The 23,486-nt window shown below is 36.8% G+C and overlaps 2 protein-coding genes and 1 pseudogene across 3 annotated transcripts; 2 read left to right on the forward strand and 1 right to left on the reverse strand.

The window, feature by feature from the left end:
- Positions 1–399: 399 nt before the first annotated feature.
- On the forward strand, positions 400–3,918 carry LOC111289251 (luminal-binding protein 5). The gene is made up of 8 exons (XM_022880126.2): positions 400–555; positions 1,135–1,402; positions 1,492–1,706; positions 1,805–2,047; positions 2,132–2,611; positions 2,730–2,884; positions 3,020–3,102; positions 3,192–3,918. Exons 1-8 carry the CDS (start codon positions 498–500, stop codon positions 3,685–3,687), a joined length of 1,998 nt encoding a protein of 665 aa, XP_022735861.2. The 5' UTR covers positions 400–497; the 3' UTR covers positions 3,688–3,918.
- A 202-nt stretch (positions 3,919–4,120) lies between these two features.
- Positions 4,121–14,766, reverse strand: LOC111290111 (glutamine-dependent NAD(+) synthetase-like; annotated as a pseudogene). The gene is made up of 14 exons (XR_016346258.1): positions 14,627–14,766; positions 8,952–9,004; positions 8,325–8,647; positions 7,842–8,066; positions 7,515–7,616; positions 7,036–7,165; positions 6,772–6,940; positions 6,450–6,585; positions 5,769–5,907; positions 5,318–5,494; positions 5,022–5,188; positions 4,798–4,893; positions 4,527–4,655; positions 4,121–4,441 (listed from the first exon to the last, which is right to left on the reverse strand). The product of XR_016346258.1 is annotated as a glutamine-dependent NAD(+) synthetase-like (transcript).
- A 721-nt stretch (positions 14,767–15,487) lies between these two features.
- Positions 15,488–23,458, forward strand: LOC111289649 (ABC transporter F family member 3). The gene is made up of 18 exons (XM_022880877.2): positions 15,488–15,918; positions 16,022–16,234; positions 16,369–16,558; positions 16,778–16,986; positions 17,107–17,265; positions 18,406–18,534; positions 18,617–18,718; positions 18,840–18,986; positions 19,875–19,937; positions 20,057–20,103; positions 20,214–20,273; positions 20,483–20,565; positions 20,930–21,024; positions 22,105–22,191; positions 22,367–22,454; positions 22,721–22,806; positions 22,953–23,015; positions 23,130–23,458. The coding sequence occupies exons 1-18, from the start codon at positions 15,715–15,717 to the stop codon at positions 23,253–23,255; spliced, it is 2,151 nt and encodes a 716-aa protein (XP_022736612.2). The 5' UTR covers positions 15,488–15,714; the 3' UTR covers positions 23,256–23,458.
- Positions 23,459–23,486: the final 28 nt, after the last annotated feature.

A 23,486-nucleotide genomic window follows, 5' to 3' on the forward strand; every position in this document is an offset into this window, starting at 1 on the left:
ATTTTGATAGAATTTGTTCCAAAAATTGATATGGTAAGGCCATTTTTCATGGTAAAACCTACGTTGATTTTTTTTTCTCATTTGGGCTGGGCAAAAACGACTCAGTGTTGTCGAGTTTTGAATCTGGTACAAGACTTCTAGTCATCCTATTTTTAATAAATTAAATCGGGAAAGCAAGCGAGTGAGAAGCGGACACGCAAACATCTGGGAAAAATAAACGGCCAGGATCTCCCCAACACAAGATCTAATTTCATTGGATCAATAAATCCGTCCTCGAAACCTTATTGGTCCACGTCACCATCGATGACATGTTCTCTCATTTTACTCCCGTCTGAAAACTTGCGTTGGTTGCGGACACTTCAAGTATAAAATGCTCCCAAAAAAAAAAAAGAAAATCTCAGTCGAAAACACTCGTTTCGTTACAGCGATCCGACTTTCAGAGAAAAAACCCATATACTTCTCCGAAGAAAGAGAGAGATAAGAGTTGAGGACGCGAGATGGCTGGCTCGTGGAGAGCACGCGGCTCTTTGGTGGTTCTAGCGATAGTCTTGTCCGGTGAGTACCGTGCTGTTCCTGATTTTTTTCTATATCTGTTTGTTTTCATGTGATTTCGTTATCTCTGATTCTTTCTCTGTTTGAGAGGAAATGTAGTAGATCTGATTCTGGTTGATGATTTTCTTACTCGTAAATCGATGCATGCTTGGATCTGATTTAGGTTCTACGGTTCTAGTGATGCATTAGATCGTGAAATCGGAGTTTCAGTGATCTCATATCCTTTGATTTTCTCTCCAACGATTCGAGGACTAGAAATCTCTGGATTTTTAGAATGAATAACTCGCTAATTAGTTTGATTAGAATTATGATCTAATTAATGACAATCTTGCGTTTCACTTTATTTTATTTTTGCATTTACGGTGCAATATCTTAATTTATTTATAATTATTAACGTTATGCAGGAGAATGTACTAGAAAGTTCGTTAGAATGTTATTAATTGTTCTATTTGATTTCTAATTCAATAGATAATTTGTTTTAATCACGTGGCCAAACATCATGATTGCACTTAAAAATGATCTTAAAAAGTTATTAAAAGGGCCTCTGTAATGGTATTAACATTGTGTAAACTCTGCATGCAGGATGTCTCTTTGCAATTTCGATTGCAAAGGAGGAAGCCGCGAAATTGGGGACAGTCATTGGAATTGATCTTGGTACAACTTATTCTTGTGTTGGTGTATACAAGAACGGTCATGTTAAAATTATAGCTAATGACCAAGGAAACCGTATTACACCATCATGGGTGGCTTTCACTGACAGCGAGAGACTGATTGGTGAGGCTGCTAAGAATCAGGCAGCCGTTAACGCAGAGAGAACCATCTTTGATGTCAAGAGACTTATTGGCAGAAAGTAATTCGCATTCTTCTCATGTATCTTGTTTTACTTTTAGGTGTTGATTGGGAAATAATGGTTAATGGGTTGCTTTTGTTCTTTTGCAGGTTTGAGGATAAGGAGGTCCAGAGGGACATGAAACTTGTTCCATATAAGATTGTGAACAAGGATGGAAAACCTTATATTCAAGTAAAGATTAAGGATGGAGAGACCAAGGTCTTCAGTCCTGAGGAGATCAGTGCTATGGTTTTGACTAAGATGAAGGAAACAGCCGAAGCTTTCCTTGGGAAGAAAATCAAGGATGCAGTGGTCACTGTTCCAGGTGAGTGCATCATAAGAAACAATGTCCTCTGTTGGAAAAAAAGTTCTGTTTTTCTGATCCTTGATCATGCTCAAATTATCTTTTTGTTTGATTTGCAGCTTACTTCAATGATGCCCAGAGGCAGGCCACCAAGGATGCAGGCATTATTGCTGGGCTCAATGTGGCAAGAATTATCAATGAACCAACTGCAGCTGCCATTGCCTATGGTTTGGACAAGAAGGGTGGAGAGAAAAACATTCTTGTCTTTGACCTTGGTGGTGGTACATTTGATGTCAGTATCTTGACAATAGACAATGGTGTGTTTGAGGTTCTTTCCACAAATGGAGACACTCATTTGGGAGGTAAGCATCTTTCTTGTTTGCTATTAAGCTTTTAAAAATTGCTTTTTTCTTGTGGATTTTTGCTTATGGTCATTTTTCTTGCAGGTGAGGATTTTGACCAGAGGGTTATGGAGTACTTTATTAAATTGATCAAGAAAAAGCATGGAAAAGATATCAGCAAGGACAATAGAGCTCTTGGGAAGCTTAGGAGGGAAGCTGAGCGTGCCAAGAGAGCTCTTAGCAGCCAGCACCAGGTCCGTGTGGAGATTGAATCACTTTTTGATGGTATAGATTTCTCTGAGCCACTGACCAGGGCTCGCTTTGAGGAGTTGAACAATGACCTGTTCAGAAAGACCATGGGACCTGTGAAGAAGGCAATGGAAGATGCTGGTTTGGAGAAGCATCAAATCGATGAGATTGTTCTTGTTGGTGGAAGCACTAGAATTCCAAAGGTTCAACAACTCCTTAAGGACTACTTTGATGGGAAGGAGCCCAACAAGGGTGTTAATCCAGATGAAGCGGTTGCTTTCGGTGCTGCAGTACAAGGAGGCATCTTGAGTGGAGAGGGTGGTGATGAAACCAAAGGTACATTTCATCTCCTGTAATTTGTCTATTATAACTATACAGGACTATAGCTGATGAAACTATTCTTTTTAATTGAATTAACTATGGCTGACATTTTTGTGTAATGCTTTATGCACAGATATTCTTCTCCTTGATGTGGCTCCACTTACCCTTGGTATTGAGACTGTTGGTGGGGTCATGACCAAGTTGATTCCCAGAAACACTGTTATCCCAACCAAGAAGTCTCAAGTTTTCACCACTTATCAGGACCAGCAGACCACCGTCTCCATTCAGGTAATTTGTACAGGCTTGTCATTAAAACTTACTAATGCTCGTTGCTGGTAAAATGCTTGAGAGCTAGATTTTTTGGTTGATGCTAAGAACTGGAATTCTTTGAACCTTACTTGATTTGCTGTGGTTTGATGCCAGGTCTTTGAAGGTGAAAGGAGTCTCACAAAGGATTGTAGGTTGCTTGGGAAATTTGATCTTACTGGAATTCCTCCTGCTCCAAGGTTTGCTCTCTCCTCTTATCAATTCTCTTTTATGTTGTTTGCTAAACTTCGCCTGAATTTACTGACTGTATGATCCCTCAATTGCACAGGGGAACCCCTCAAATTGAAGTTACATTTGAAGTTGATGCAAATGGTATTCTAAATGTTAAGGCAGAAGATAAGGGCACTGGTAAATCAGAGAAGATCACTATCACCAACGATAAGGGTCGACTGAGCCAGGAGGAGATTGACAGAATGGTTCGAGAAGCAGAAGAATTTGCAGAGGAGGACAAGAAGGTGAAGGAAAAAATTGATGCTCGCAACAGCTTGGAGACCTATGTCTACAACATGAAAAACCAGATCAATGACAAGGATAAGCTCGCTGACAAGCTTGAATCTGATGAGAAGGAGAAGATCGAAACTGCCGTGAAGGAGGCCCTTGAATGGCTTGATGACAACCAGAGTGCTGAGAAGGAAGACTACGAGGAGAAGCTCAAGGAGGTTGAGGCTGTATGCAACCCTATCATTACGGCTGTATACCAAAGAACTGGTGGAGCCCCTGGTGGTGGATCAACTGAAGAGGATGATTCACACGACGAACTCTAAAACCCTCTAATTATATTTGATTGCTGCTGCTGCTGCTGAACAAACAGGGGTGAGAAAAGATGAGAGCGTAGGGTAGGTGAGATGAGGATACTGTAATTTTTCTCATGGTAGAAGTTATAGGGGGAAATATCCCCCTTTCTTCGCTTGCTTTTTGGGTGAAGAGACATTGCCATGGATCTTTTGTTTTCATTACTTTCTATTTTGCTCTATTATGTCAAAACTCTTTTCTAATTTCCGTGCTTCTTGAGCCCAGGTGAGTTTTAACTCAGAAAAATCTTATGTTTAAAGGATCCTCGAAAAGAAAAAGCAATCCGGTAAAATTTATGTTTTGTACACTTCAATTTTTCAACTTTTATTGTGAAAATTTATTGTTTTACACATCTTTGACATGTTTCATTAAAATCAGTAAAAGAATATACAAAATTGGGTTGAATTTGGATAAGTTTATTACAATTTCTTTAACTGGACAAATATAAAATAGAAACGGAAGTAGGGCGAATCCTGTAAAGTAGAAAATGGGGGCAATGTTATATTAAAGGCCAGCTTTAGGATCGCTAGAGGCAGCAGCCACAACTCCCATTCCACCAACACCTGCAGTAGCACCCAATTTTTCATGGTCACCTGATTCCTTAAAAGCAACTTTGTCACCATCTAGCTCTTGCACAAGTTCATCAATCTTGCGAAACTGATATGGCCATCTTGCATTGTAAAGGAACTGATGGAGATCAAACCTATTATCCTCTGGTGAATAACTCTGCAGGAAGGAATACGGAAAATATTGCCATTAAACTGAGACTATGAAACTCTAAAAGTTATCAATGCCTTTGAAGTTGACATACCTCAGCATGATATGAAGGTGTTAATACGGTCATTTTGTGTCGGTTAATGGAATAGTACTTGAAGAAGTGTTTTACTTTATCAGCCACCTCTGATGGAGTTAATGTTGCACGTCATTTACAGCAAAGATTCTACAACAAATAAGAAAATACCAGAAAATTAAAAGAGAATCTGCAATAAAGCAAATAATTATGACTGTGCCATCTCATATTTTTGAAACAATCCTATATTGAATGCTATATGGTAGAGAGAGGAGTAATTCAACAATCAAACCTTGAACATTGATACTGGACCACGGTGGAAAATTTTCTGCATCCTCCCATAGACTGATAGCTCCTCATTTGTCATTTCCATGTCCACTTCATCCAGCTGTTTCATGAAGAATACAGAGTTAAATCTTCTTTCTTTTAAACTTGTTTCTTTTTTTTTTTTAATAAAAAAGCCAAAAGGAAAATCACAATGCCTTTAAGAACTTCAATATATTCATGAGGTTATACCTGGCTGTAGTTAGATCGAACAGGCTCCATTCAGCAGGGGGTGGAGCTGCTTTGATTTCTGCCAAGGATGAGTAACCAAGATGGTTGGCTGCCCATCACAAAAATGTTCGAAGATCTTGCTAGCTAATACTACCAATTGGGTTTATATCTGCTGAGCTGCACTCATACTGTAAAAGATAAAAGCTGATCCTGCAAGAGAATTATTAGCTGTGATAATTATAGGCTAGAAATGACGAGAATTTAACACCGATTACATATACCTAATTAGGTGGACAAGAAAAGAACAAGGTATAGACCTTTGTTAGGTAACCACGCAATGCTTCATCCACATTAGAGCGACGTAAGACAAGATAAAACCCATTTTTATTGTGAACCCAAGGCAACAATGACGCCAACATAAAAGCTAGCACCATTCTGATTCGAGCTTGAATGTTCTGCAATCCCAAGTTCTCAACATTGGATCCCCCATCAACCTGCAAAATGGAAATTAATCATTTCAGGCACACTAGGTCAAAGGATAAAGAATAATTTTCTGACATTATATTTCTTCAAGAAGAGAGACAAAGGACATTTACAAGAGCTGATTGTTGCGCAATAATGTTTATAAACTCTTATCTTTATATTTTGGTACTCATGGACAAAATGCATAAGTTGTGCCTAAAGATACCACAGAATGGCTATGGCATCTGCTGGGCCTGTTGACCCTGTCGAGGAAATAAGAAAATAACTTTTCATCACAAAGTTAACCTTATAGCGTGGTCGTTTTCCAGTAAGCATCTGAAACAAGGATATCAGAGATGAAATAACACCATCCATGCAAACGTCAAGATGCCATGAACCAATCTCATCTGCTAATACCTTAGCCCGCATCTTTGTAGCTTCAGAACTGCAATAAAAACAACCCCTCTTAAAAATAGACAGTGAGATTTCAAGAATGTAATGCTGCAATCAATTTGAAACAGAAAATATCTTCCTTAAGCAGAACAATCAACTTAAACTGAAAAAAAAAAAATTTTTTTTAGGTGCTATGTACTATGTACTACTTATTAATACATCAAATTCTCTAAAGAACTTGAATTGTCCTAGAAAATTGAAAAACCTTTTCAGGATGTGCTACTATTCTTGACAGCAAACATGCAGATGGCATGGCTTTCCTTAAATTTCTAGTAAAAAAAAAAAATCATTCTGAAGACATAACAACGGGATAGTAGGTCACAAATTTCTTGAAGAGCAACCAGAAAGGAGAGTTACTAGAACTATAACAGTTCATATCAAGTGCCAAATGATCATTCATACTTGATTAAGTAATTTTCTTATAAACTGTAATGCTCATTTTCTGCAATAATTCGCACCATATATGGTACCAGCACAACAAAGTTACAACTAGCTTGCAGAAAGAGGAGAAATGGATCCATGCTGTGAACTCACCTATTTTCAGAACCCATGAAGACTGTATAAAATATGAGTCTAGCAAATTCCTTGCTGTCAGTTGGAAACTGCCCATCAGTTTAATTCCCAATCTGTATTGCATCAGCTTTAACTTGTTCATCACCATTTTCAATTTCTGAAACATAATATGCATGCACAAAATTAATTATTAACAGAAAATATTCTGCAGAAGACTTGTTGCTCAGGTTTTTAATGACAGAAAAGATTTTTCTTGGGGAACAGAAGTTCTTAACTGCTAAATAAATGCAGAACAGCTGCAGTGCTAGTAAACAGTAAGATACTCTGAAATCCTAATTCTAACCTTTAACAACAAGTTGGCACATGCATCCAACTATAGCAGCTACAGAGGAACTGTCTGCACCACCAGAAAGAGGAAGCAAAAACCCAGAAGCTCCACTTCTTCTCAAATAGTCCCATAGCCAGCAGCCAGGACCAAATGCTATTTCTTCCTCGGGAGAATGATTCATTATCTACAATTCATTAATAGTGCAATTAGGGAATAAGCAATGGGTGATACTGGAAATATTTTGATGCTTACAACAATGTTTTCTGACCAAGAACGAACCTTCTGTGAATTGGAAAGTAACATTTTCAGATTAACAGGTCGACAAATATTGTAAGGTACTGATAATACTCTGGTTTTGCAACTTGCTTGTTCTTGAAAACTACTTACAGATCCTCTTAAACTAGCAACCTGTCATTAACAAAGAAATGCCAGAATTTTAATAAGACTTTTTATATGCATAATAACATTATAAAATATGGGGAACCATAAGTTGCCATTAATTTGTATAAATAGAATCTTATTTGTGACTATTAGGCAATAATAGTAGTTAGTCTTCAATAATTGCCTCCATATTAATTCTTTATCAGACTTCTTGTGGGAGAAGTCTCATACTGGAAATCATATTTTTGTTCTTCTCTTTTCTGCATCAAACCTTAATATGACATAATTGTTTACTAATAGCACTCAAGCTTTCAATAAAGGGAACTTTCTGAATACCAAACATACACATAATGAAGGAGTGCAAGTTATAACATATTGCATCTAAATCTACTTGAGCAACCGCAACCTCAACGTCTTTCAAGGAGAACTGTGAGCGTTGAGCAACAACTTCTCCATTCACAACAACACAGCAACACCAAATAAATAAATTAATACTCAATAAATCAAACAATATCTTTGCCATGAAAGACAACATCTTCTAATGGAGTAGAAAAGATAAAGGCAAAACCAAAGCAAGCATACTACTATAATATATAGCCAGCGAATACTATGCTGAAGCCTAGAGTAACATTACCACCACTTAAAAAGTGGGAAAAAATAATAAAATTAAACAAATGTATAGTGTACTAAATGCATGTTATTTACCATAATACAACCAACCACCATCACAGCCCTGGTGGTTACTGTACATGTAAACCCCTCCACGTATATGAGTAGCACCTATAAAAGCTCGAAGTCGAAGGTCTAACTTTCTCAACTGGTGGTGACTTCCACTGGCATTCAGGAAAACTTCTACTCCATTCAATGCAAGCTCAGTATGGGAAGGAACAGGAGTAAAAAGCTCTTCACAAGTTTCAGCCGCAACAGCTCTAACAAGGAATAAAACAGCTTAAAATATTAGCATCTCATAAAGAAACCAAGAGTAAGTTTCTTATGACATGCAGTATAACCTACTGGCATATGATGTTACATTTGCATATTACATGGAGGGACATGACCCTTTTGATGATATATGGGATAAGTGAATAATGCCTAATCAATAGGTAATCCAGTTAAGACATCAATATGGGCTAAGACGGAAACATAATAGCAAATTAAAAAAAGCTGATCAGCAATGTTATGCTTACGTGTCCAAAAACTGAATGTATCCATAACCAAAAGGCACTGGTGTCTGTGACAAGGTCTCAGAAACTTCAGGTGGGCGCTGAAATTCTACAAGCTGGTCCTTTTGCTTCCATGTTGTAAACCATCGAAGCTCCCTGTAATTGCCATCATTTGCAAGCCACATCTTTGGCCGTATTATGACAATTTTCCGGTTAAAACACAAAACTTCACATTTATAACGCTCTGATCCTTTAATAATAGGCATTCCTGTGCTGCACGATATGCCATCCGTCCGATCACCAAGCAGTATTTACTTCGAGCACTTCCACCTGCAAACAAATAACCCCTGCAAAGTATCACCACCTGCAACTGCAAGACTAGAACACCAACTAAAGAATTCTTTGGGTCAGTGTGTCTACCAATAATTATCCTCTAGAATAAAAAGGGGTACTTTCCAAAATTAAAAACACCAACATGTTTCAGTTTACATACAATAAATTTGGCAAAAAACTAGCAACGTATTTCAACTCAATTCTAAATAACCAACAAAGGACTGACAATCCGAGTCCTAAGAACATCACAAACAAAAATAAAATTCCATCAATCTTTGAAGAAAAAACCCATAAATAATAATATAGAAAAAAGGGTACCTATGCGTGATTGACTGTATCGAGCTCCAAGAAATGGTCTTCACAGCCGTAGTCTTACGAGCCAACCTTATATAGGGTCATGATTGGGCTTAGATTGTCATGAGCTACACATGTATAGAGCCATGATTGGGTAAAGGTGTCAAGGGAGGAGGATAGATTTCTATATTAGGAAAAGTGTCCCCATTTCAACCATTATAACGCTTAGTGGTAGCATAACTTTAAAATCTCATTTGCTCTTTAGAGGAGGTGAGCAGTCGGGTATATTATTGGGCTGCCTCACTGGTTAAGGTATGTACTAAGCCACCCATTAAGGGTTGCCCCTTAGCCCTGACGATGGTGGGAAGTCTCGATATTCATAAAATATTTTTTTTATTCGAAAATCCCAAGTGTTACCCCGATGTACTTTCCTTTCTCCCGATATGAATGTGCTTACTTGTGTATGCTTGATATTAACTTGTGGCTTGTTGTTGCCTGTTCAACTATCGAGCTATCTTAGGTTGACTTGGGTGGAAGCGTCCATTCAAGTGCCACATGCTCTATCGCTTCATTGAGAGAAAGTTTAGCCCATGACACAGAGCACGGTTGAGAAGTGCTAGAGAATTGATGAAATGGCCATAAGTGATGGATCCAATTATCAACAGGGACTTGAGGAGCTTGAGGCCGCAATGGCCACATTAAAAGCTCATGCGGTGACCAATGATCGACTGAGGGAGATCGAGATAACCCAACGGGAGTTATTCGATACTCTACATAGCTTGAGCGAGGGGCTAGAAATGCCTTGAATATTCTCTAAAAGGAGTTTGAGGAGTTCAGAGCACAAGTGAGCATCCTACAAATAATTGTGGTCAGATCGAGTTCTAGCTCGACGGAAAGAGGAAAAAGGATCAAGGTGCCAGAGCCTTAATGCTATGAGGTGCAAGAGATGCCAAAGAGCTTGAAAACTTTCTGTTTGACATTAAGCAATACTTTCAAGCTATACACACTGATTCAGAGGAAGATAAGGTAGCAATGGCATCGATGTACCTTACAAGGGATGTCAAGCTGTGGTGGTGTTCAAACTTTGTCAACGATGAGTGCCTGATTAAAACTTGGGCACTCATGAAACAAGAATTGAAAAACCAGTTCTTCCCTAAGAATATGGACTATATGGCCTGAAGGAAACTTCGAGAATTGGTGCAAATGGGAATAGTGCGAGAGTTTGTGAGGAGTTTTTTTACCCTGATGTTGGATATTAGGGACATGTCCGAAAAGGACAAAATGTTCTATTTCCTCGAGGGCCTCAAGCTTTGGGCCAGGACAGAACTACAAAAGATAGAAAGTGCAAGATGTGGCCACAGCCATGGCTACAGCCGAACGTCTCCATGATTATAATAATGGCTCTTCAAAATGAAAAAATCCTCCATCAAGTGGCAGTAACTTCAACTTTGGGAGTGGAGAAAAGATGACTAAAGTGGATCAACCCTTTAGTGAGAGATCAGATAGGAGGCCCTTTGATCGAGATGGCACCCAACCTAAGATAAAATAATGTAGTGACTTTTAAGCTTAGGAAACCGCTAGCTTGCTTCTTATACAAGGGGTCGCATTGGGTGGCTGAATGCCCACACAGAGGAGCCCTTAATGCCTTAAGAGCCTTATCTTAAAAGTCCGTAAAAGCACTAAAAGCAGTCGAGGAAGTTAAAGATGAGCCAGCCATAATAGGTTCAATAAGGTTCTTCAATGCCCTCTGTACCCAACTAAACACGATAAAGAAAAAACAGGATAGATGCCTGATGTATGTGGACCTAATACTCAACGAAAAGACCACCAGGGCCATGGTAGACACGGGTGTAACCGACACCTTCATCACATCAGATGAGACAAAAATGTGTGCTCTCAATGTCAATAAGGACTGTGGGTAAATGAAAGCGGTTAATTCGCCAGCCTTTGCGATCAGTGGAAACTCCAAAAGTGTAATGACCAAGTTAGGGCCATGGGAAGGGAAGGTAGACTTTATAGTTACCCTCATGGATGACTTTGATGTTATTATCAGATTAAACTTCATGATGTTGGCTCAGGTGATCCCAATCCTCGCCGTTAGTTGCCTATTGTTCTTAGAGGAACACCTATGTGTGGTGCCGACCACTATCTTATCAAAAAATGGGAAGAAAAAGATTTTAGCTTTACAATTCAAGATAGAGGTAAAGAGAGGGAAACTCTCTTTTGTGGCCATGTCGATTTACAAAAAAGAGATGGAGTTGAAACCGATACCCGATGGGGTGAAACAAGTGTTGGAAGAGTTTAAAGATGTGATGCCATGAAAATTGCCTAAGGTCTTACCCCTTCAAAGATCGGTGGACCATGAAATCAAGGTCCTCCCAGGAGTCAAACCCCTTGCTAGAGCCCCTTACCGCATGGCCCCACCAGAGTTGGCTGAACTAAGGAAACAGTTAGGTGAGCTTTTATAGGTTGGGTTCATTAAGCCATCAAAGGTACCTTTTGGAGCACCTGTGCTATTCCAAAAAAAGCATAATGAAAGTTTACGGTTATGTATAGACTACAAGACCGTGAACAAAGTCACCGTGAGAAACAAATATCCCATCCCTCTTATTGCAGATTTATTCGATCAACTAAGTCGAGCCAAGACTTTTCCAAATTGGACTTAAGATCTAACTATCATTAGGTCAGAATTGCAAAGGGAGATGAGCCAAAAATCACTTGTGTAATGCGGTATGGTGTATTTGAATTTTTTGTTATGCCTTTTGGACTAACTAATCCTCCTGCCACATTTTGTACATTGATGAATCTGATGTTCCATGACTATCTTGACAAATTTATGGTCATCTATTTATATGACATAGTGGTATATAGCTATACTTTGGAAGAGCATCAAGAACACTTGCGCCTTATGCTTCAAAGATTACAAGACCACCAATTGTATGTGAAAAGGGAGAAATGTGCATTTGTCCAGACCTAAATCCACTTTTTAGGTCACTTTGTCGAACGTGGCCATATACAAATGGACATGAAAAAGGTTAGGGCCATCAAGGAATGGACAATACCGAATAATGTTAGTGAACTTCACTCATTTTTGGGATTAGCCAATTATTACAGAAGATTTGTAGAAGGGTACTATCGCAAGACTACGGCCTTAACGAAGCTATTGAAAAAAGAGCATAAATGGTGTTGGACAAGCGAATGTCAAGAGGCCTTTGAGGGATTAAAAAAAGCCATTATGAAGGACCCTGTCTTAGCTCTCCCTAACATTGAAAAGCCTTTTGAAGTTCAAATATATGCATCTGATTTCGTTATTGGGAGAGTGCTTTTATAAGAACGTCACCTAATAGCATTTGAAAGTAGAAAGCTAAGCGAAGCTGAGAGAAAATATACAGCCCAAAAAAAAGAACTATTGGCGATAATTCATTATTTGAGGACTTGAAGACATTATTTGTTAGGTTCACACTTTGTCGTGAAGACAGACAATGCAGCAGTTAGCCATTTTCTCACCCAACCAAAGCTCACAGCGAAGCAAGCTAGATAAAAAGAATTTTTAGCTAAGTTTGACTTTTGTTTTGAGCACACCACTGAAAAAGCCAATCAAGTGGTCGATACATTGAGCAGATGAGCAGAGTTAACGACCCTTAGAAGAATTACCCCGATGTTGGCTAGAAAAGTTAGGACAGACGTTCACAAATTGATTGAAGATAATTTAGGAAAGAACTCGCAGGCCAGTGTCATCCTGAAGTTAGTTGAAAAATGGAAGTCTAAGTATTTTTGGTGGGAGAATGATGTCTTGTGGACAAAGGGCCCTTGATTGTTTGTGCCAAAGGTAGGAGGTCTGAGGCAGATGTTGATGAGGGAATGCCATGACACACCATGGGCAGGACATCCGGGTTGGCAACGCATTTTGGCTCTGTTGAAAAAGAGATATTATTGGCCTTACATGCAGCAAGATGTGATGGACTATACAAAGACTTACCTCATTTGCCAACAAGATAAAGTTGAAAAAAAGAAACTTGTAGGCATGCTTGAACCACTACCAGTGCCCGCTAGACCGTAGGAAAGTTTTTTTCTTGACTTTATTTTGGGCCTTCCCAAAGTTGGCGATCTTAGGGCTATTTTGGTGGTGATTAATCGTTTCTCAAAGTATGCCACATTCATTCTCACCTAAAAGTATTGTACTGCGAAAGACATAGCTCGACTACTGTTCAACATGCGATTAAATATTAGGGCCTTCCTCAAAACATTGTAAGCGATAGGGATCCAAGATTTATAGGGTCCTTTTGGAGAGAACTTTTCAAGATATTGGGGTCCCAACTCAACATCTCTTCAAGCTACCATCCCCAAACCGATGGCCAAACTGAACAGTTCATTAGGTTGCTGAAGGAATACTTAAGGCATTTTGTTCAAGCCAATTAGAAGGATTGACTTTCGTTATTAGACGTTGCTCAGCTTTGTTTTAATTCCAACAAGAGCTCTTCCACTAACAAAAGTTCGTTTGAGGTGGTCATTGGACAACTGCAAAGGCTACCCCATAGTCTCTGGAGCAATATAGAAGGAATAATCCACGAGCCTTTAACCTCGACAAAGAATGGAAACAAAACACAGAGATTGCATAAGCCTATCTGGAAAAAGCGTTGAAGCGAATGAAGAAATGGGCAGACAAAGGTCGCAGGGTGCAACAATTCCAAGTCGGTGATTTAGTTCTTGTTCGATTAGTCCCTAAACAAATCAGGTTTTTGAAGAAGCGAGATCGTAATTGGTGCGTAAATATGAGGGTCCAGTAAAGATCCTCTCCAAGGTGGGGAACATTTCTTATAAAACTGACCCATCAAAGTGGATGAAGGCGCACCCAGTATTTCACATGAGCAACCTAAAACATTTTCATGCAAACCCTATAGATGCTAGTTGTAGGGAGTTAACCAGGGCCGTCATCACCATGAAGCCACCCTCAGAACGTCGGGTTGAAGAGATCCTAGCTGACAGGGAAACCAAGGTATCTCGAAGACTAGTCCGTGAATACTTAGTGCAGTGGGAGGGATTAGGACCAGAAGAAACTAGTTGTAAAAGAGACCATGACCTTTGAGCATTCAAGAGGAAGATTGAAGAATTTCAAGCCAGCAAGTCGACGAAAACGTCGATAAAATAGGTGGAAGAGGATGTCATGAGCCAATCTTGTATAGGACCATGGCCGGGCTTAGGTTGTCATAAGTCACCCATGAATAAGGCCATGATCAGGTAGAGGTGCCAAGGGGGGAAGGTAGATCTTTTGTGCTAAGAAAAGTGTCTCCATTTCAAACATTGTAATGGTTAATGATAGCATAGGTCTAAAATCTCGTTTGCTCTTTAGAGGGGGTGAGCAATCGGCGTATTATTGGGCTGCCTCACTGATTAAGGTATGTGCTAGGCCACCCATTAAAGGTTGCCCCTTTGGTCTCGACGATGATCGAAAGTTTCGATGTACTATTCTTGATATTAATAAAATATTTTTTTTATTCGAAAATCTTGAATATTGTCTCGATGTGCTTTCCTTTCTCCCGATATGAATGTGCTTACTTGTGTATGCTTAAGATTGACTTGTGGCTTATTATTATCTATTCAGATATCAAGTTATCTTAAGCTAACTTAAATTAAAACATCCATTTAAGTACCACACGATCTATCGTTTCATTGAAAGAAAGCTTAGCGTGACACATAGCCCGTGATTTCAAGCTCAGGTCCAAGCCTGATGACAACACCAACTTCTTTGCCTCTTGTCATGGATTCCTTAATGTGCTTCGAATTGCCATCAAAGTCCATTGCCCATTGGTTCAAATTACAGGTGGCTACTTTCGACAGCCTCGTCTTCCAAAAAGAAAACAGTTTTCAGTTCACTGAAAATCACTTGAAAAACAAATTTAAAAGAATAGAAGAAATGACTGAAGACTCGAAATATGAGGTAGGTGTTTTCGATAGGACAGAGAACTGGCGGCCTTGTGTTTGGAATTGTATTTGCGTTAACGGGTTCCAGGCTCCAGTATCCTTGGACGGGTTACACTGCTTTTTTCCGGTTTTTACACGTATAACTACAAGAGGTAATAATAAAAAGTTAAAAAATGCGTCGGTTGACTGGTCTAATCTGGAATCAAGTTTCTTTTTCTTTTTTTCATTTTCTTTTGAAGTATTTGAGGGAAATAAATGAAAATTCTTAAAAAATTTAAGGGTTAAAAAACATTTATATATTTTAAATTTTTTATAAAACATATCTTTTATTTCTAAAAAATTACAAAGTTTAAAATTTGATAATTTAAATATAACAAAATAGCACATATGACAACAACAAAAAATATAAAAATAACATAATTTAAAATTAATAAAAATATATAAATTTTAAAAAATCGAAAAATATATTTTATATTTTACTAATAGATGCAAATTTTAAAATAATAATTTTTACATTTTATATATTTAATATTAAATAAATATATAAAAAATTTTAGTGGCTCGTCGAATTCTCCTTAACCTAAAACAATTTTTTTTTTTTAATATAAAAAACAAAGGTATTCGGAAAGAGGAAAAAAGAAGGGTAGATAACTACATATATTCTGTATACGCCGTCGTTAAACACCAGCAAAACCCATCTCCGATATCTCTCGTCTCATCTGTTGGCAGCCAAACGCGATCGATATAAATCAAGAAAGAGCCTTCGTTTTCCTTCCAATTTCCTGTCGTCGTTCGATTCTTTAAACAAATTAAAAAAGAAAGAGAGAGTAAAGGAAAGGGTAAGAAGAAAAGATTGAAAATTGCCATGACTGAAGTGGCGAGCTCAGTGGTGCACGAGGTGTTAGGCCGTAGAGTGGAAGATGTGGATCAGCCAATCATTGATTACATCATCAATGTCCTCGCCGACGAAGATTTCGATTTCGGAGAAGACGGCGACGGCGCCTTCGAGGCCATCGGCGAGCTCCTCGTCGCCGCCGAATGTGTCTCTGATTTCTTCGAGTGCCGCCAGGTAACTTTTTCCATCTTTCATGATTCCATAATTACATGGATAATTGTTTAAAAGCAGAATTGTTTGTGGCAGTTTGGTGATTTTGATGTGGAATTTATGGTAGGTTTGTAGTAAACTATCTGAGAAATTTGGAAAGCATGGGTTGGTTAAACCTAAGCCAACTGTTCGGAGTTTAGCAACGCCATTTAGGATGAATGAAGGTATGGAGGAGGAGGCTCCGAAGAAAAAGGCAGAGCCGATTGATGGTCCGTTATTGTCTGAACGCGATAAAATGAAGCTCGAAAGGAGGAAGAGAAAGGAGGAGCGTCAAAGAGAGGTATAACTAGTCAATATCAATTATTAATGCACTTGTATTTGTAATGTTAGATGATGTTGATTGCTCTTATATTCAAGCTGCATTAATGTGGAACAACTAAGAAACTATTTAGTTATGGTACTTGTGTTGTACAGGCGCAATACCAAATGCATTTAGCAGAGATGGAAGCAGCTAGGGAAGGGATGCCTGTTGTTTGTGTGAATCATGATGCTGGTGGTGGGCCGGCTGTTAGGGATATTCATATGGAGAACTTTAATGTTTCTGTTGGTGGTCGTGATCTCATTGTTGATGGTTCAGTTACACTTTCTTTTGGAAGGCATTACGGTAGGTTAGGTTCCTTATTTAACCTACATAGGATATGAAGATGCTTATGGGATTACAGTGTTTTAAGTTTCTTGGCTCTCATGCCAAGAAAAGGGTAAAGAAAATTAACTTTATGAAGATGCATAGGAGATAGTGTTCCCTTAATAGATGCCTTGTTGATTTCTTCTTGTACCATTCTTGTTGGTTTGTTTCTAATCTATTATGTCATTCTCTCTGCAGGTCTTGTGGGCAGAAATGGTACAGGGAAGACTACATTCCTTAGGTACATGGCTATGCATGCTATTGATGGAATTCCTCCAAACTGCCAGATCCTACATGTCGAGCAAGAAGTAGTTGGTGATGATACAACACCCTTGCAGTGTGTTCTTAACTCTGATATTGAAAGAACCCAGCTTTTGCTAGAGGAGGCTCGGTTACTTTCTCAGCAGGTTGAAAAACAATTAGCCTTTTATCTAAGAAAGCAATGAATCTTTGTATTGATTCACATCCATTTAATGTTTATGTCCTTTTCTGGTGATCCTTTTGATAAATTTATTGTTTTTCTTAAGAGAGAATTGGATCTTGAAGATGAAAAGGGAAAGAGTGGAGGAGATCTAAATGGGGTGCCTGATAAAGATGCCATCTTGCAAAGACTCGAACAGATATACAAAAGGCTTGAGGTCATTGATGCAGATTCAGCAGAGTCTCGTGCGGCTTCTATTCTTGCGGTATGTTCTCGAATTATGTATTTGGGTGGTGACTAAAAAGTGCCTGCTTGATTAAAGATCAAATAATTGGCAATGAAAATGAGAAAATAAGTCAAAATTGAAAAAAAATAAAAGGAAACGGAGGAAGAAAAAACTTAATTTGATTTAAAGAAGGCAGGTTGCTCACTTGTGTGCTAACCTCCTAATATCATGGCAGGGAAAGTTACTGCTACAAGACAAAGCATGATAAAGACTTAGGATGGGTTTCAAAATTCAAATCACTCAAGTTAGAAAATTTCTAGAATAAGGTTCCATTTGTTTCTTGGAAAATGATTTCCGCATTTTCAGGTATTTGTTTTGCAGAAAACTGGTCAATCAACGGAAAATGACTTACTGGTCAATGGGAAATGAGGTCATTTTTTTTTTAAATTGTCTTACGAATTTGGAAAGGGGAAGACCTTTTTTGGAAAAGAGTTGTTTATAAGTAGAATTATTTATTAATATTTTTTAGAATAATTTTACTTTTAAATAATATTATATTAATAAATAATATATTATATTAATAAATAACATAATAATAAATATTATTAATTTAAATAATAAATATTATTATATTAATAAATAACATAATAATAAATATTATTAATTTAATTAATAAATATTATAATAATATATTATTAATAAATAACATACTATTAATATAATAAATTAATAAATATTATTAATAAATAATATTATAATATATTAATAAGTAATATAAAGAATAATAAATAGTTTTATTTTAAGTATTTTTATATTAACATAATATTTTAATAATAAATAATTTTTAATATTTTAATAGTTATATTAATATTATTTGAAAAAAAAATTTTCTAGAAAACAACTAAACAACAAAAAATATTTTTCATTAACTCATTCAAACAACAAAAAATCTCTTTCAATTCAGAAAATATAATCATTTTTCAGAAATCATTTTTTGAAAGTTATTTTCTACGAAACAAACGGAGGCTTAGTTGTGTATTTGCTTTCTTGATCCTTGTTAACTATACTCATATAGTATGTAAATAAAAGAATACATGTCATGCTAGTTAAGTTACTTTAATTTGTTATTGCATCTCTTTATTCATATAAATTCTAATCACTGGCTTAAAATATTTCCAGGGTCTCAGTTTCTCTCCAGAAATGCAGCAGAAGGCAACGAAAACATTTTCTGGAGGATGGAGAATGCGAATTGCTCTAGCCCGTGCACTGTTTATAGAGCCTGATTTGTTGCTGCTTGATGAACCTACTGTAAGTTATATGTTTTATGTTGCTTCATGGCATGTATTATTTTTCAGAACCTGGTAGTATTTAATTTTTATATTATTTGCAGAACCATCTTGATCTTCATGCTGTCCTATGGCTGGAATCTTACCTGGTGAAGTGGCCAAAAACATTCATAGTTGTGTCTCATGCTAGAGAATTCTTGAACACAGTATTACTCTTCCTACTTTTTTTCAAGTTCATCCTAATATATTGTTGATTAATATAATGATTTTCTGTATCCAAACAGGATTTTTCTGTTTCTCTTTTTAAAATGTTGCTTTTATTTTCAGGTGGTTACTGACATTATTCATCTACAAGGACAAAAATTGATGGCCTACAAAGGAAATTATGATACCTTTGAGAAGACAAGGATGGAACAAATTAAGAACCAACAGAAAGCCGTTGAGGCAAATGAACGAGCAAGATCTCACATGCAGGTTTTCTCCATTGAACTATACATATACAACACTACAATGATGCTGCATTGTCTTGTCTGATTATGTTCATCTTAATAAAATGGCTAAAATACTAAAAAGGCCCTTGAACTATTTCATTTTTCTTACATAAGTCCCTGTACTTTTATTGTATTCAAATAAGCCCTTATACTTTGATTTGTATCCAAATAAGCCCTTATTTCAAATGAAAGAATGATTTATGTTAAGGGCTTATTTAGGTACAAATTAAAAGTTTAAGGGCTTATTTGGATACAAATTAAAGGTTAAGGGTTTATTTGGGTGCAAAATAAAGACTAAGGATTTATTTGAATGCAATAAAATTATAAGGGCTTATTAAGTAGAGTTGTAAAGTTCAAGGGCTTTTTTATTATTTTAGCCTAATAAAATTAAGTGATTGCTATTCTTTTTGTTCATTTATGTTCTTTTAATTCCTCTTCTTGTTGTTTAATATTTCTTTAGAGTTGGTTAGTCATTCAGACCTTACTTCAACCTGTAATTAATTCTTCCTGTCCCTGGCTTTCACCCCCCCCCCTTTTTAATACTATCATCCTACGCATAGTGAAAATGGCAAGTCTGCTTTTATCTATTTTCATACCACAGAAGGTATATGGTATTTATAAATCTCTGTCCAACTAAGTTGGCATACTAATGGTATTTCATTCATGGTTGCCAGTATAACCTTCATTTTCTATTTTTAAGTGAGTTTTTTTTTTACTTTGGTTTTTATGATCAGGGTGCTCCTGTGAACAAGGGCAAGCCCTCTAAGCTATTTAAAAAAAGAAAAATATAAGTAACAGCAATTTTTCCTTTTTTGGCATGCTTTAAAGTGTAGTACCTTGTATTTGACATTTCAATTGTTTTTTTCTGCAGGCCTTTATTGATAAATTTAGGTATAATGCAAAGAGAGCATCCCTTGTTCAGTCCAGAATCAAGGTTATTGTTATAAATTATTTGGGATGATTTTAAAGTAGTTTCTAAAACCTTTATACTGCTATTGGTCTAGTTCTCTCTGTGGATATGCCTAAGCTGATTGGTTTCCGTTCCTTCTATAGGCATTGGAGCGGATGGAACATGTAGATGAAATTGTTAATGACCCTGAGTATATCTCCTTCAGTGCTTTAATCTTATCAATTTTAGATACTTGAATTTGCTTTCAGATCCCGTTGGAGTTTAGTTATTTACAGTTGAGTTGGCCAATTTTTGATGTAGTTACAAGTTTGAGTTTCCAACTCCTGATGATAGACCAGGGCCTCCTATCATAAGTTTCAGGTTTGTTTTTGGAGTTCCTTTGGAAGAATTCTGAAACTTTTCCAAGTGCCAATTTGGTGCTTCTTGACATTTTATGTTTCTTACTTTGTGGCTAAGGTTTTGACATCTGCCAACAACTTGTTTTAAGTTCTATCAAGTTGAATCGTTCATGAAGTGTTTTAGATTGGCTGCTTATTGGCCAGTATTGATGTTTCTTGAATTGTTTGCAGTGATGCATCATTTGGCTATCCTGGGGGGCCAACACTGTTCAGGAATCTCAATTTTGGTATAGATCTAGACAGCCGCATTGCAAGTAAGGATGATTGCTTCTTGAGTTTTTCCTTTTTAACTTTTCCATTATAGAGCCTCATTCAAGTTCCTTGATCTCTCTTTTTCCTACTCCTGACACAATGACATGGCACACCCTCAAAGAAAAAAAAGAGAATGAAAGAAGGGTCTCTTTTTATTGTATGCTTATCAAAAAATGTTCATAACCTGTGTAACATACTTGTAGCAAAACTAGATGAAGACATCATTCCAATTTATGGCCTCTTAACCAATCATGGACATTCAAGAAATTAGTGCCTTTGCTGTCATGATTTAGATAATGAACCATTTATCTGGTTTATTTTTTCCTCCTATTTTCACCATATCTATGTTCGTGTATCATTTTGCAGTGGTTGGTCCAAATGGGATCGGTAAGTCAACAATACTAAAACTAATTGCTGGGGAACTACAACCAACCTCTGGGACGGTTTTTCGTTCAGCTAAGGTATCTTAAACCTTCCATTTCCTATAATTAAATTTGTTTATGTTACATATTTTTTTAGTCCAGTCACCACTAGTGAATCACAATTCTAATACTGTTGCTTGTTTTCTCTTGCAATACGCTTGAAAGTTTTCCTTCTGGATTATGTTATATTTTGCTTTGTGGAGTTGAGGGTTTAACTAGTTTAATCATATAATTTGACCATAATTATGTTGTATTGTCTCTGGAGTCTCTCAATCAGAGACCTATTCCTATAATTTGACTATAAATACTTAATTTGTTCTCCTTATTCATCATCACTTATTTAATCATATCCTCTTTAATAATATCTGATACCATACTGCTTCCAGTAATGGAAATTGGGGTGTGTGCTCTATATTTAGGTTTTTTAAGGCCCTTTCTCTCTCTTTCTCTTCTGTATTTTCAGATCTAACTACTAACCATAATTTCTTCTGAGTTGCAGCATATAGAGATCTGTCCTGTACCACATACATTACTAATCTTCTCTCCTTATTGACCTGCATTGTAATCGGTTTTGGACTCCCTTTATTTCATAATATTGGATTATCTTTAAATTTAGATTGTCCCAAAATGTTAGGACAAACCATTAATTATTTATCCACATTTAGACCCTGCACTTTATCATAAATTACTCCTTCCTTTGATTGAATGTTGTGCTTGACAACGGATGCAATTTTAGGGAAACACTCAAACGAGTGTATGCTGTGCAACCTTTTCTTTTTCTAATGAAGAAAATTTAAAATTCTCCAATGATATCAATCTTTAAGGGTGTTTAGAGTAAAAAAGTTTTGAAAAAAGAAATATGGCTAATGAAAGATTATACTATTGAAAAGTAGCATTCCTTTGGATTTTAATTATAAGGGGATTAAGATATTTGAAATTGGATGAAGTACTAATATAGATAAAGTACAGTGAAATACACTCCTTACAATTTTTGCATTTTTAAAGGGGGCCGGCATTACGTGACGTAAGGATTAACAACAAACTGTTCACCTTAGTAAAAGCTTGTAATGGTTTTAATACATGTTAGGCTGAAGGAGACTGACATTATTATATCAACAGGTTCGCATTGCTGTATTTAGTCAACACCATGTTGATGGGCTAGACCTGTCTTCAAATCCTCTACTATATATGATGCGCTGCTATCCGGTAAGTTCTTGTGTTTTTCTTGGTCCTTATGTGTGATTCGAGAACCATGTCCAGTGCTTTAAGGGCCTTCATGGCAGTCTTTCTTTATTTCCTTCTTATTTTTGGTTGCTCTTGTTGTTGTGCTTTAAGTAACTTCGTGTAGTTAAATCCTTTGTTTGATGTTTCCATCTTGCAGGGAGTGCCGGAACAAAAGCTTCGTGGCCACTTGGGTTCTTTTGGTGTTACAGGAAATCTTGCTCTGCAGCCAATGTATACTTTGTCTGGTATGTTTACTTTCTTATGCTAGGATGTGATTGATAATTTAAAGTATGTTTTTTAATTGATATCTTGTGATGGGACTAAACTTTGGCTCTAAAAAGGTTTTTATACTGGCTGATTGAAGGCCTACGTGAAAAGTAACAGAATGCTGTTTCTTGATGTTGTTAAAGAGTCAGTCTTATTAATAGCCAAGGATTTTGAATTACCATATATGCATATGTGTGTACGTATGTGCATACATGTTTCTAATTGCTTTGATTGCCAATGCTAGGTGGTCAAAAAAGCAGAGTTGCTTTTGCAAAGATAACTTTCAAGAAACCACACATAATATTGCTTGATGAGCCATCCAATCATCTTGTAAGTCATAACTTTTTCTTCTTTCTTGATTTTAAGACATGGTTGAGTCTTCATTAATTCAAAGTTTTGCTTGGAAAGTTTTATAACCACTTAGTGCTATGACAATTGACTCTGGTATTTGATTTTGATAATGGTATTAAAATTAGGATTTAGATGCTGTGGAGGCACTAATTCAAGGCCTTGTTTTGTTCCAAGGAGGGATTTTGATGGTATCAGTCCTGTTCTCCTTGTCATTTTAATTAGTACAATAAATAAATATTTAAGATTATATTGCTCCTTTTTTTTTTTAACTTCTGGGTTGGAATTGTGTGTTCTTCCTGCAGGTTAGTCATGATGAACATCTGATATCTGGAAGTGTAGACGAACTATGGGTGGTGTCCGCAGGCAAGGTTAACCCTTTCCATGGCACTTTCCAGGACTACAAGAAGATACTCCAGTCCGCTTCCTAAAAGTATTATCCTGTTGGAGCATACCCTCTGATATCAAGATGGATTTCAAGATTAAGTTACTCCTAGACTAGAAGACCATGCTTCCAGGATTAAAGGAAATCTTTCCTTTTTTTTTGGAAAAAGTTTTTTTGTTCAAAGCACTGAAGAGGATTTCTGAGTATGGAATTTTAACTGAAAAATATAATTATGTTGTCTTTCTACAATCTGATGGATAAAGCTGATTTGTTTTAA

This window comes from Durio zibethinus, chromosome 11, assembly GCF_047325235.1.
Source record: "Durio zibethinus cultivar Kanyao isolate XHJ-2024 chromosome 11, ASM4732523v1, whole genome shotgun sequence".
NCBI lineage: Eukaryota > Viridiplantae > Streptophyta > Magnoliopsida > Malvales > Malvaceae > Durio > Durio zibethinus.

Excerpts from the sequence above, each read along its gene's own strand:
- LOC111289251 (XM_022880126.2), top strand. The coding sequence starts at position 498 with ATGGCTGGCTCGTGGAGAGCACGCGGCTCTTTGGTGGTTCTAGCGATA. Across the intron at positions 556-1,134 it reads TCTAGCGATAGTCTTGTCCG|GATGTCTCTTTGCAATTTCG; the intron begins GTGAGTACCGTG and ends CTCTGCATGCAG. Across the intron at positions 1,403-1,491 it reads AAGAGACTTATTGGCAGAAA|GTTTGAGGATAAGGAGGTCC; the intron begins GTAATTCGCATT and ends GTTCTTTTGCAG.
- LOC111289649 (XM_022880877.2), top strand. The coding sequence starts at position 15,715 with ATGACTGAAGTGGCGAGCTCAGTGGTGCACGAGGTGTTAGGCCGTAGA. Across the intron at positions 16,987-17,106 it reads CTCGGTTACTTTCTCAGCAG|AGAGAATTGGATCTTGAAGA; the intron begins GTTGAAAAACAA and ends GTTTTTCTTAAG. Across the intron at positions 22,807-22,952 it reads ATGAGCCATCCAATCATCTT|GATTTAGATGCTGTGGAGGC; the intron begins GTAAGTCATAAC and ends TATTAAAATTAG.